General features: G+C 40.1%; 1 protein-coding gene across 1 annotated transcript in view; it reads left to right on the top strand.

Moving 5' to 3' along the window:
- LOC146512726 (IgGFc-binding protein-like) overlaps positions 1 to 13,970 on the top strand; it is a 28,050-nt gene extending 14,080 nt beyond the window's left edge. Inside the window, exons 15-30 of the mRNA XM_085170095.1 lie at positions 54 to 637; positions 756 to 1,308; positions 1,401 to 1,990; positions 2,163 to 2,320; positions 2,470 to 2,870; positions 3,043 to 3,239; positions 4,460 to 4,855; positions 4,953 to 5,236; positions 5,312 to 5,586; positions 5,674 to 5,793; positions 5,964 to 6,148; positions 6,426 to 6,586; positions 9,268 to 9,519; positions 9,650 to 9,809; positions 9,911 to 10,004; positions 10,126 to 13,970. Coding sequence (XP_085026221.1) covers positions 54 to 637; positions 756 to 1,308; positions 1,401 to 1,990; positions 2,163 to 2,320; positions 2,470 to 2,870; positions 3,043 to 3,239; positions 4,460 to 4,855; positions 4,953 to 5,236; positions 5,312 to 5,586; positions 5,674 to 5,793; positions 5,964 to 6,148; positions 6,426 to 6,586; positions 9,268 to 9,519; positions 9,650 to 9,809; positions 9,911 to 10,004; positions 10,126 to 10,217 — 4,502 coding nt within the window. The 3' untranslated portion in view covers positions 10,218 to 13,970. The remainder of the gene's footprint in view (positions 1 to 53; positions 638 to 755; positions 1,309 to 1,400; positions 1,991 to 2,162; positions 2,321 to 2,469; positions 2,871 to 3,042; positions 3,240 to 4,459; positions 4,856 to 4,952; positions 5,237 to 5,311; positions 5,587 to 5,673; positions 5,794 to 5,963; positions 6,149 to 6,425; positions 6,587 to 9,267; positions 9,520 to 9,649; positions 9,810 to 9,910; positions 10,005 to 10,125) is intronic.
- The last annotated feature ends 495 nt before the right edge of the window (positions 13,971 to 14,465 follow it).

The raw sequence follows: 14,465 nt of genomic DNA, 5'->3' as shown, positions 1-14,465 counted from the left end.
ATTGTATTAAAATTCCACCGATGTAAATATCGATGTTGTTCTGTTATTCCTAGAAATCCCATGTCCAGCCAACAGCCACTTTGAGTATGAAGGCACAGGATGTCCACCTACCTGTGTTATTCCCAACTCTACCCATAACTGCCCTCTACCTCCCCAGGAAAGCTGCATCTGTGATTCAGGCTACATCCTCAGTGGTGGGGTCTGCGTCCCTCATGCTGAGTGTGGCTGCAGCTTTGAGGGCCGTTACTACCGCTCTGGACAAACTGTAATACTAGACGAAGACTGTGGGAGACGTTGTAGCTGCAGTTATGGCTCCATGACTTGCCGCTCTCATGGTTGTGGCCCACTTGAATCATGCAGGGTGGAGGATGGAGAAAGAGGATGCAGACCAAATAGCTATGAAACATGCTGGATCAGAGGCCCGGGGTCATATCAGACATTTGATGGACTGACATACCATTATCCTGGGGCGTGTCGATTGACACTTGCCAAAGTTATGGGACTGTCCAGTCACCCACACTTCATGGTGACAGCAGAAAAAGTGCCAAGAGGCCAGCAAGGTTTTGCACGAATTCTGCATTTTGAAGCAGAGGGGATACACGTATCTATGGAGATGGCAAATAACAGTAAAGTGAAGGTAAGTGAATGGAACACTTACTTAAAATTATGTTCTTCCTTTAATATTTTTTTATGTGTACACGGACACAATACTGTTTAAGTCTTGTTAACTGCAAAAAAACTGGATGATCCTGCAGGTTAACGGTCAGCTGATCAGGCTACCTTTCAGCACTACATCCAACCGAATCCAGATCTTCCACAGCAGCATTTACAGTGTCATCATTCGCACCTCCTTTGGTGTAACTGTGCAGACAGTCTGGCCTCACTTTGTCCGTGTCACTGCTCCTGGTGTCTACAATGGTTCACTGGGTGGACTCTGTGGTAATTACAATGGTCATCCACATGATGACTTCAATACACCCAACGGTGTCCTGGTCAACAGTTCTCAGGACTTTGGAGACAGTTGGCGAGATGGCTCTCTGGCTGCTCACTGCGTGGAAAGCATGAACCAAAATTCTACAACTAATTACAATTCTAGTGAGTACTGTGGCATTCTCAGCTCACCAGATGGGCCATTTGTACCCTGTTGGTCTGTGGTCGACCCAAGGCAGCAGGTGGATGTATGTGTGGAGATCATGGGGGGCTCTAACAATCCAGCATCAACTCTGTGTGGCGTCCTACGAGATTATGCACTAATGTGTCAACAGAAGGGTGTTGCCTTAGGACAATGGAGAAATGCAACTGGCTGTGGTAAGCATTCAACTGTTTTTGAATTAATTCTAGCCATGATCTCCAAATGTTTAAAAATGTTTTTTTATGTTAACCTGTTTGTTTTTCTCCAGCACTAACCTGCCCATCAAACAGCCATTATGAACTCTGTGGAACCTCTTGTCCTTCTGCTTGCCCCAGCCTCTCTTTCCCCTTCACTTGTGATACTGTGTGCCAGGAGGGCTGTCAGTGTAACAATGGTTTTATCCTCAATGGTGATCAGTGCGTTCCACCAACATCTTGTGGATGCTATCATCAAGGACGCTATCACCAAGGTGGTGAGCAGTTCTGGGATGGTGAAGAATGTCAGAGCTTGTGTACTTGTAACGGCGCTACAGGGAATGTCCACTGTACTCCCAACTCCTGTGGGCCCCGGGAGTCCTGCCGTGTGGTGGAGGGCGAGTTTGGCTGCCATCCCAACCCTCATGGCACCTGCTCTGCTACTGGAGACCCTCACTACATCACCTTTGATCGTAAGGCCTATGACTTCCAAGGAACCTGTCGCTATGTTCTGGTGACCCTATGTAATGCCACTGATGAGCTCAATCAGTTTTCCGTGGAAGCTAAGAATGAGGGGCTTCCACTTTCAATAGTAGCTGAAGTTTTTGTGAATGTCTGGGGCTACGACGTGCATATCTCAGGGGACAGAAGAGGTTTGGTACAAGTAAGTAGTTAGTGATAGTTCTCATTCGATGATTGTTATGAACAATTTCAGGTGTATGAAGTAAATGGCAGCTACATATATTTTAGGGATATTTTTACTGCTGTGAATGAAAAAAATAACAATTAAAAAGTAGAAAAACTACCCACTGATTTTCTTTGCTTATCTCTTCTAGGTGAATGGAGTAACTAGAAATTTACCTATTGTCTTGAATGAAGGTAACGTTTCTATCTACGCAACAGGATCTCGTATACTTGTCAGCACTAATTTTGGCTTGAGTGTTACCTATAATGGATATAGTGCAGTGTTTATCTCCGTACCACCAAATTACAGGTACAATTCCCACCCATCAAAGCTGCAGTAATTATTGTTTGACATGCTTTAAAAACAGGATAATCCCAGCTATATAAATAATTTATTTACTAATAATTTATCCTTATGAAACTAACACAAGAACTATTGCTAACTGTTGTCATCAACAGAGAAAAAATATGCGGACTTTGTGGAAATTTCAATGGAAATCCAAATGATGAATTTCACACACCATCTGGAACGATAGTCACATCTCCAGATGAGTTTGGGAGAGCCTGGAAGGTGCCAGGCAACTACACGTGCAATGATGGCTGTGGCTCCTCCTGTCCACAGTGTGCCAATGAACAGCCTGCTAGAGATCAGTGTGAGGTGATACAGGCAGCTGATGGGCCCTTCAGTTTCTGCCACGAGGAGGTGGACCCGGCACCATATTTCAACGACTGCGTGTTTGATGTATGTTTGTCAGGAAATCAAGGCCACGATCTCTTGTGCAGTGCCATTGAATCATATGTCAGTGCCTGTCAGTCTGCTAATGTTCGAATCTATCCCTGGAGAGAGAACATCACCTGCAGTGAGTCAGCATGTCATTATATTTTATTTATATCTAAATGTACAAGAAATTTGCTAACCACTTCAGAAATAAAATGTCCAATAATTTTACAATACTCACTATATCCACACTGTATTACATTTAAAGTGGTATGTCTGACTAGTGCCATTTGTCACGTTTCTCACTTATTAAGCACTGGACTGTCCAGCCAACAGCCATTATGAGCTGTGCGGTACTGACTGTGGCCACACCTGTGCCAGTAGCATTGATGAAATCTGTGAGCAGTTCTGCTCTGAGGGATGTTTCTGTGATGAAGGCTTCATCAAGAGTGGGACCAGGTGTGTCCCAGTGGAAAGCTGTGGCTGCCAATATGATGGATTCTACTATGATGTAAGACATATTAAAGTCAATAGTAAATACTCTTTGAAGTAATTCCCTTCAAATCAGCAGAATCAGCAGACTTGCCCTTCCTACATTTAGAAAGCTTCGTGAAGTGTTTTGGACTGTGACAAAGCTTAAAATTCAGAAATATATTTTAAACAAACAACAGAGTCTATTATAGTCTATAGTCTATTATAAATGTGTTTTATATATTAAAACACATTTTTATATATACTAACCTCATAATAATAGGGTAACAAGATACTAATATGATTTTAAGTTTTAATGTATTGGGATACCATTACCATATTACCATAATGCTGGAATGAATCCTGCCTCATCCACCAACAATTTTTTTTGTTTGACAACAGTATCACCGTCAATATTATGTATAAATCTGATATCTTACCTGGAATCAATGTTGGTTTCTGTTCAATAACCAAGAATCAAGCTGGAAAAATCCAAAACTGTCTGTTTCTTTTTAATTCCATATGAATAATCTTTAAGAAAATTAATGATTACTTGGAAACATGTGGTAGTTTAGGTCTCATTACCAGAAATCAGGGTTTCAAAATGTAAAACATGCTAGTTCCATGTTAATAACCCAAAAAATCCAAACCATATGAAAATTTTCAGGAAGCATGATGAATACCTGGAAACGTGGTAGTTTCTATGAAATAGCAAGTAATAGGGGTTACAAAATGCAAAACTACAGTTTATAGTTTCATATAACTGAAATCTTAAGACCACAATAATGTCTTTATATGGTATCATATATTCAGCATAGCTATTATGACTATTTTATATTACACCACTAAAAAGAAAATAATTAATATTTAGCTATACAAGCAGAATGATGCTCTAACTCTTTAAACTGCAGATTAAATAAATAAATAAAAATCTGTCCCTAAATAAATGAATGCATTAAACAATCAGTTGAAGATTATACAGCTACATCAGAACAATTAAAAACCTTTTTCATGCATCTCTGTTCCACATATTTCTTGAAATTGTGGCATTTAGCATCTGTCCTCTCTGTGGGAGAAAGATCAGAAGTTACAACTAGTTGCTCTGTCAAAATATTTCATTATTAGTTACACTTTGTAGTGATCTAGCAATTATTGCACTAAATCACCTACAATTAATGAAAAAAAAACTTCAAAATGGTATTTTAAGAACTATATTTGTTGTATCAATTTGGCTATGATTTGGTGTGGTTTGGTTCACAGGCTGGCGAGTCCTTCTGGACAGACGGTTGCTCCCAGAGATGTGAATGTCATGCTCCAAATGACCTGCGATGTTCTGCCTCGTCTTGCACTCCTGAACAGCAGTGCTCCATCAGAGACGGCCAGCTGGGCTGTTATGATGCCATGTCCACCTGCACTGTGTGGGGGGATCCACACTACATCACCTTTGATGGAGCAGTGGCTCATTTCCAGGGAACTTGCTCCTACATCATCGCTGAGAGCACGAACCATGGCACTAACGAAACCCAGTTTCAGGTGATAGCCACCAACAATCACCGTGGAAACAACCGTGTGTCATTTGTGTCTGCAGTGGACATATATCTCTCAAATCATCCAGAAAGTGTGTACATCAGGATCGGACCCAATAAAAGAGTAACGGTAAACTATCTATCACTTTTAAGATGAACAGCATTCTACTTTGTCTAATCTGCACAAAAGTAACAACACACACTTATTGCGTCTCCTGTCCTCTCAGGTAAATGGAAATAATGTGTCTCTTCCCACCACAGTGAGAATCTTAGCTCAGGTGGTAAGGCAGGGAAGCGACATAGTGGTTGATGCCTCTGACTTGCTAGTCCAGTTTGATGGTCAGAGCACTTTACTGGTCAGACTGGGCCAAAACCGTCATGACAGAGTAACAGGGATGTGTGGAAACTCTAACAATGATCCTTCAGATGACAAAGTCTTACCCAATGGCACACTGGCACAAAACGATAATTATTTTGGACACAGCTGGAAGTCACCCACCAGCCAACCAGGGTGAGTTGCAATGGAAATCACTATTGATGCTTCAACAAGGCAGTAGCTGATTGCAGTATGATTTATCTTTTCCAGATGTGGCTCCACTGATGAAGATGATGATGGACTGAATGACTGTGCCTTTAGAGAAGAATACTCCCAACTCTGCAGTGTCATCACCAACACCACCGGCCCATTCAGCATCTGCCACCTGCACTCTGACCCCGTGCCATTTTTCTCTTCCTGTGTCTACGACCTCTGCCTCTACACTCCAGCCAATGGCATGCTGTGTTCCGCTGTCTCTGCCTATGAGAAAACCTGCTCTGTTCTGGGGCTAGACATTCCTGACTGGCGCTCTGCTTTGCATTGTGGTATGTTTGTACTGCTCAAATAAGACATTTAATACAAATTTAAATCATTGCCATTCATCACTGATGATCCTTTCTCTGTGTCTGCAGATGAGTCAGACCCCTGTGAAAAGCTGGACTGCACAGAGCACGAGTGGTGTGGTGAGAAGGACGGTGTCTATGGCTGCTTCTGTAATGAGCACCACCATCGGCCAAACAATGAGAGCTACGGTGCGGGCTAACTAAAACCTTCAGCAGTATCTGTAGTGTATTTATTGCATTAGTCAGCCTTTATATTAAGCAGTCAAGTCAACAAATGTCTTTCAAATCAGTATTGATGACTCAGCTTTAAAAAATATCATGCTATAACGAGTCAGATTGTGTTTCTCTTTCCTTCTTAGACTCGTCCATCACTTGTGTCAGTAGTTCTGGCACCATATCTCTGTCCCGCTGTCAGCTGTTTGAGGCCGGCTTCCACTTTGATGCCCTCCATCTTCGAGATGAAACCTGCAACGGGACTCTTGAGAATGGTCGACTGGTTTTCCACTTCAACAATGATGACCAGCTTTGTGGGACAATGCTGAGGGTACAATTAGTACATTGAAGGAATCTTCTGGGCAGCATTTTTTATTTTTGAAAATATGCTTGTGGTGGGGCGTGGTCTGCGGTGGTGTGCAGGGAGGGCGGACGCAGCTGCACGGCATCCGCAATCACGCCCGCCAGGTTAAAACACGGGGACTCAGGTGTGTGTGGTGTGTGGTGTGAGGTGTTGTGAATAAAATGTCTGAAAACGCTGATCCCTGGACCCGCCGTGCCTTATTTATGCCACAATGCTTAAACTCTTTTGTCTTCTTACTCTTAAGAGCAACGGGACCCATTTCAGTTATGAGAACACCATCAGCGGGGATGTGGACCCTGATGATGGCCTCGTAAGTCATGAGAAGAGCATCCACCTGCACTTCTCCTGTGTCTATGCTCTGACCCAGGCACTGTCTATGGATGTTGGCATCAAACCTGTAGAGAGGTGATAACCACAACACCATCTGGCTTACATTTTTTGTTTTTTACTTTATGGTTATATGACATTGTGGTTGCTGCTCTTCCAGCAACCACCTGAGCTTTATAGAAATTTCAGTGTTTGATTGTCTTCATGACTAAATGACCATGTGAATCACCATCATTTTACCCTGTTTTTGTTTAATACAAACATTGTTCTAATGAATGGAACGCCAGGTCTGCCATAATGAATTAATTAAATGCACCATTAAATAATTTATTAATGTGACAATAATTAATTAGAATTGATATTATTTAATTAAATAAATATTTTTTAACACATTTAATCAATTAATTATTGCCAGATTTAAATAATTATTTAATGATGTATTTAATTAATTCACTCCTTTAGGTCTCACCATGAATTTATTTTATCTGTCAACCGCATCCACCAATCTCAGGGGGCGGGGTTAACGCTGATCGAGTCAAAACCATTGCTTTTGCCTGGTGGCCATTATTTTTAGCACACCAACAACCGGCATGTGGAAACTATCAGAACTGAACTTTGAAAAATCCTGTTTGTGTGTCGCCAAATACCGTTTTAATATTTTTTTAGCCGAGAATGTAGTGGTTTAATCTTCAATATCTGGTCAGTTTGTCAAGATACAGCCTCTTTGCAAAAGTGTTTTGTTGATTTCTGAGGTGTCTGCCCAGCCCAGTCTCACGGCAAAGCGTGGGCTAGACCCACTCGCCTCGCAAGCAATCGAGCTGTTATTACCGCCGAAAAAGCGCAGGTCTCGGTACACAGCTGCCATAACCCCCGTAGTACACTGACTAAGGGTTTTTTATTTCCTGTTAATGTTGGTGTTTCTGTCACTGCTAGGTTTAACTGTACAAAGGTTGTTCGACACTATGAAACCCATACAGACTTCATGATGTTCGGCTAATATTTTTATTGTGAATATTAATGATGAGGGTAAACGGCCCTGTACACCACGGGGCGAGGTCAGCATATCCACGATATCTTCAGCTCTCTGAATTAACCCAGAGTTTCCCAGCTGACTAATCTCACGGTCATCTATGAATAATTCACAGGTCATATCAATATGATTTAACAGAAAATCATCCTTATTACTGCCAACTATTCCAGAGACGTGAAAAATCTACAGCATAAAGAACACAAAAATATAGCAGTCTAACGCAACACTGTTGTAATAGAGATGAACCGTCAGTTTGTCTTTGTTATCTGCATTTTCATCAACGTAAGAGACTCAGCAGCAGATTAGAATAACATGAATACATTTAATAAATCACCAAATTAATACACGCAGGAAACGATCAAACCTGTTTCGACAATTCACTGTTAAAAATCCCAAACACACCAGATAAAGAAAAGCGAATGGTTCAGTCTAACAGATGTGCCATTGAACCATTAAACTTCAGTAAAACTATGCAGTTATGAAACGTAACTTTAACGTCAGCCAAACCGATTTGCTCAGTTGTAAATAAAACAGCGAAATAAACGTGACCGACAGACAGAACCTGAGTGAATCAAGTCCAGTGTTTAACCACTGAGAGCTAAAACTCAGGTGAGGTTTCAAAGCTGTGTGCCGGTGATTGGACATCAGCTGCTGATAAAGTGGGTTCGCCTATAAAGTGCTCTGTAGTGAAACAAGCTCCAGCAGCTGTGCGCTCAATACTAGATTTACTTATTTTGTGCAGAAAAATGCGCCGACATTGCGTTATATAGAGCACCGACTGCCCAGTTAAACTGTAACTATCACCAGGTAACGTGGGTGTGTTTCTTAAATTAGCAGCAGGTGTTAAACATCTGACAGGTGAGGAGGAGGATGCATGCAGGTAAACTGATGGCCTGTTGATCGCTGGTGTCATGAGAAAAATGTCAGCTCGTTCTTCATGTTACAGAAGCAAAGAGATAGAAGACCAAGGAAATGAGAATCTGCAAATGCAACATGTGGAACACGGAGAGTGGAATATGTAAACAAACCAGTTAACCCCCCTTGCCCCCAAAAAACAAACAAACAAACATAAAAAAACAGTTAAGATGGAACACCGAGGCTGTGAGCTCGCTGCACTCTGTCAGCTGACTGTTAGTAGAGCTAGTGACATCTCTGAAAACATGTTCTATGTTGACAACCTGACCAGACGTGAAGATTACGCCACAACATTCGCAGCTAAAACACTATTAAAAGTGTAGTTGGTGACAGATAACCGGGGTATTTTAAAGCTTTACACCACCACCATTGCTGCCTGCGATTTGAAATGCATTCTGGGATACCTGGATGCCCCAAGTCCACACAAGCAATCGATTATCTAGGATCGACCTGCCTTGACTTACTTTGCACAGCAACCAATCAAATGTTAGCGAAGCTGCAGTGGCAGCGTTAACCCCGCCCCCTGAGTTTGATGGGTGAGGCCGACAGATAAAATGATTTCAAGGCGAGACATGAAGGGGACAATAGTGCCAAAGTGAATTAAATATATACATCATTAAATAATGAATTGAATTAATTAATTAAATGTGTTGTGAATATTTATTAAATTAATTATTTCCAATTGTAATTAATTATTGCCACATTTAATTATTATTAATTATTAATTGTATATATTTTGCTACAGACTGCACACATGACCACTTTATGAATTCCAAATCCTGAAAACATCTTGTTTTATCATGTTTTCCTGTAGCATTGTGAACAAGAGACATCCATCTGGTCTGGGTCATTATCATTTGAGGATGATACCCTACCTGGACCCTGGCTTCCACTTCCCTTTGACCAGAAACAGAAATTTAGAAATGGAAATAGATGAGAGGTTATACATTGAGGTTCAGACGCAGGGAATCGATGAGCGGCAGATCTCCACCATTCTGGACTCTTGCTGGGCAACGCCTGTTAATGATCCCAGCTACCCCGTGCGCAGGGATCTGATCACCACACAGTAAAGACATTGCCTTAACTTTTCTTTTCTTTTCTTGTCTTTTCTGATGGGTGAACTTTAATCATCTTCTTATCATAACTAAGTTGTTTGCACATTAACACTGCAACTTTCACATTATGCTGTTACCTAGGTGTCCTAATCCAGCAGATGGCACAGTAGAGCTGCTTCAGAACGGCGTCTCCACCGTAGCCCGTTTCTCATTCAGGATGTTCACCTTTACCAACTTTTCATCTATCTACCTGCACTGCCAGGTCCACCTGTGTCTTTTGAGACACAATTACTGCACAGCTGTACGTACTACTTATAGCGATTTGTATTAACACTGGGAAAAAAATCTTTCATACCACTTATTGGATTCCTTCATCTGCTGAAATCACTCTGCTTTCCACAGCATTGCTACCCAGGTTACCAAGCAAGAGTTGTGAGGGATATTTCATACCATGACAGTGAAAGCATCTCATTGGGACCGCTTGTATTGAACACAGGTAACATTTGTACAACATTGACAGTCTTGTAGATGATACAGCTGCATAATCAGTGGATTGTGATAATTGGATTCATGAGCCAAGTTTGAATTCACTGTGGATTTTGGTTGTTTTCTAACAGAAAGAAGAATGAAAGCAAGCAGCTCTCCAGGTCTCTTGACATCTCTGGTGACCCTGATAATCTGTTTGCTGACTGCAAATATTCTGATCTAGAGAAATCAAGTTGATGCACACACAACAAACTCAGCAATCATATAATCACTTAGTATAGATTTGATAAGTAAAAGAACTAAAAATAGAATCAGAAGACTTTTTTTTTAAATACACAGAGAAATAGTGATGGTTTGAAAAGTGGATGTTACTGAATATCTGACATCTGTGAAAATGCTTCTTATTTGCTCTGAGCACTTGTTTGTAATAGCTGCCATTTGTCTTTGCAACACTGGAGGGCAGCACCTGATCAAAAACATATGTTTCTGTTTTCAGTTCATGAGTTTTACCTTCAGGTCATTCAGGGTCAGGTAATACCATTACATAATGATTTATCTTGTGTTATTCATCATTAGCAAGGATTGAAATAATGAAGAAGAAATGTGTGTGTGAAATATGTCTTGTACACTGTATCAAAATACAGTCTGGGTTGACTGACAGTTTTGCTTTGGAAAAACCAGGCCCTTCTTTCTTTTTTCTTTTTAAAATAAAAACTGCTTTTGAATCACTTTTTGAATTTACAAAGAAGCATCTTTATGTAACTGTAACAAAGGAGGGAATCTCCATTATACAATCACAATAAGTTTTGCACGGAACAAGTAAACAATAACCACAATCCAATCCAAATGGTCACTACAAGAAGGTTTCCGTTTCACATGAAAGAAACTATCCGTGATACAAGATCAGGTTTCTCTTTTGTGCTGAACCTCTTTTGTTGTTCTGAGTGTGAAGATTCAGTAAGCTTCCTCTGGCTTTGATGGGGGGGGGGATGTATCATTGTTAGACGATATGTCGTCAGCGTTGTGGGATGAGACCTAACACCGGTTAACACATATGCACAACATTTAATTTATTATTGGTGTTGTGGTACAAGTGCTCAAAGAAGGGCATTATGTCAAATACCTGGTAAGATGTGTAGAGCTGTTATAGCTCATATTTCATGTCTGTTAATTCTAATGTTGTTAATTACTTCTCATAGACTTATAATCTACTTAGAAACCAAAAGTATGCCCATGTGATTGGTACTTAAGAACTGTATTTCTCATATAACTACTTTCCTTCTTTGACAGTGAGTACTGGGAGGTTAATTGTGTGGCTTATGTGGTATTAAAGTCAATGAGCAAACATGAATGAGAGAGTAAAACAATCACAACAAACAATGTAAAGGTCGCACTGGAACTGATATCCTGCAAGTCATTATTTGGCAGACATCTCTTCTTTTCTCTCAGCATTATAAAATGTAATGTAATGCGTTGGCTATTCAGACCATGTAACTTTCTATGGGATAACAAGACAGGTTTGGTGAGAAAGTGCATTACATTTCAGGTATGTACAAATATCTGAAGGCAATGAGAACACACAGTTTGAAATATAACTTAAAGTCATGCTGGCAGCTGTGATTAAAGCAAAATTAGAAAGAAAGGGTTATGAGTGGGGCTGAGGTGATGTGTATGATCCTTCAAAAAGAATATTGCATAGAGCTGACGACAGTGGCTAAAAGTCCAGTCTCAATCTAAATATCTAAATCTCAGGCCCTCAAAATGCATCCTGCTTGTATGCTTGAATCTCTTTAATACTTTCCTGGTTGTTCTCATATCTTCTTTTGCAGCCCATTTATCCCTCTTCTTCTTTATGCAATCTGCCCTGTACCTAACCGAATTAACCAAATGCAGTTTTTGGAACAGATTAAGCCCCACCTACATATGTCAAACTTAACAACATCCATGTGTGGTGAGTCATATCTTATCTTTGATTTGCAAACTGTCATACAATCACTTTAAAGGGCTCTCCTTGATCTAGGGCAGGGGTGTCATACATAAGGCCTGCGAGCCAGAAGCGACCAGACAGAAAGACTCCAATCAGAGTTTTAGAACATTTGAAAAAGGGCATAGATTTTGGGGTTTTAACTATATTTTTAATAGGCTTTACAGTTTTTCGTGCTGATAATGACCTCCCTCATGGTTATTAGTACTACACCAACTTTTTCTGTAATTTTACACATTAATTTCTTACAACTCAAGAGTTATACTAACAGATACATTTACTACAGCAACATTTCTTTATCATGTGAAAAACTGAGGCGTACTGTTGAAATTAAAATTTATTTATTAATATGTCTAAGACATTACATGTGCAATTTACTTCTTCACACTGACACACAGAGAAGCTTCACTGGTCTGGCCTACGTAAATTCATAGAGGGCTGTATGTTACTGACAATGCAAGATGAGTCTGACAATCCTGATTTTGAGAGTTCCTACACACACACACAAAGGAAGCTGTTGGACTTTGCTAAAACAGAGGAGTGTGCATTTATTTCTGTATTTAAACCAGTTAAGACTTCCTGCAGGAAATGCAAGTGAAGTGCAAGTGAGATGGTGAGAGGAAAAGAGCCCGTGGATGAGAGATGAAGGAAAATATGAGTGACAGCTTGTTGACTTTTACAAGTTGCAGTGGGCTCAGTAGGGGTAAATTGGATTCCCTTGTTAAATCCCCTGTGTGGTGTGTTGGAGGGGTCGGCTAGGGTCTCATCTGATGTTTGACCTCCTTTCATGGCACTAGCAGTGACCACTCATGCACCGCAGCTCACAGAATAATTACATCTGTTCTGGAGTCTGTTTGGGCACTTTGACCCATTTTTGGTTTTCATATTTGTAGTTTCCAAAATTCTTGCAACAAGTATGCTCATATGGCTCTAAGCTTTTTATCAATTTGTTTGATTCTGAATAAATATTCCAATTTGTTGTTAACGTGTTCCGGATAAATAAACAAAAATATTTCATTTGGAAGCTCTGTGCATGCTTCTGCCCAATCAGAAATTAGAGGAAGTTGTAGTTTTCTTCTTGTTTAGAAACTTTTTGTTTTGGAAAAACCTTTCTTGTAAAAGACATATCCGCCTGTTTCTACCCAGAGTAATTAGGTTTCCCTGGTGAACTCTATACTCCTGAGAAGGCTGGACAGTCCTGGGATTGAAGTCATGAAACTCGATGGAGCAAACCATGTGTGAAAAATCAACGCTTTGTAAAGTAAAATATATATACCGTGACTTTATCCATGCTGTGTTATCTGTGGATTTACTATGACATCTTTACTGTCCTGAAAATTAGTCACAAGTGTGTAATGATATTTTTATAGTATTTCCCAGCACTCTTCTTTATTAACAACATCATGTCCAAATATAACTCAAACATAAAAAAAAACAAATATCACCAAAACTCAAACTAGTCATTGTTTACTTGCCTTTCTTTCCTACTGTTGTTCCACTATTACATCATGTCACGTTCATCTACTGATGAATGTTACAAAAATCCATTAGATAGAAAATGTAATGACTGTAAATTATTTTGTCTATGACAAGCCGTTTCCACCAGGCTTTCATTTGAAATATTAGATCAGGGGTTTACCAGAGGGCTTCCACTTACCATCTGGTTTTGCTGTCAACTCATGACTGCGTCCTTTACTGTTTAAACCTGTACCAATTTGTGTCTTGCTAAAGATTTAAACATTTTTATAGGGCATTACCTTTTGGTGTCACCAATAGTAATAAATCAAATCTTTTAGTGTAAAATTTATATTTTTTTATTCTTTGAGAAACTCCTACCTACTCCCACATCTTCTCACATCTTGCTTTTTGATGCACCTCAGTGTTCTATATCCCAGTAATGTTCAGTACTTGGACAGCAGTTCTACATCATTGCATCTGGCTGCTGGAATTGTATCCTTAGTGGGTAAAAGCAGTATGAATAGCTTATTTGTATGACAGCTTCCCAAAAGTGAAGGCAAAATATTTTGATTAAGTCATGTGACTAGCTGCAGTGCAGGTCAGAAACCCCACCTGCTCTCCAGCAAAGTGAACTAACTGACTTCATTTGTCTGAGAGTTTGTTGTACTTTTTATGGTTAGTTAAGATCATTAGTATTAATTCTATTAGACAACAAGCATTCTAACATTAGCTGCTTGGGGGGGAAAGCAGCTACAGTAATGTGAAAAACTAAGTACACTCCTACTGCTTCCACAGAAACTGAGAGGGTGAGTAGCAGTTAGGTTTAGCTTATAAAATGTACATGCTAAACCAGCACAAGCTTGATGCTGCTATGTTAGCTAATTATAGGCATATTTCACATCTTCTTTTTATCTAGGGTTAGGGTTAGTAAAAATCCTTGAAAGAGTAGTTGTAAAACAGCTAACAGATCATCTGCAGAGGAATGGCTAATTTAAAGAGCTTCAGTCAGATTTCAGAGCTCATCAAGGT

The sequence above is a fragment of the Neolamprologus multifasciatus genome, chromosome 8, assembly GCF_963576455.1.
Source record: "Neolamprologus multifasciatus chromosome 8, fNeoMul1.2, whole genome shotgun sequence".
NCBI lineage: Eukaryota > Metazoa > Chordata > Actinopteri > Cichliformes > Cichlidae > Neolamprologus > Neolamprologus multifasciatus.
Note: the sequence above shows the minus strand (reverse complement) of the source record. Positions and strands in the feature narration are given on the sequence as shown.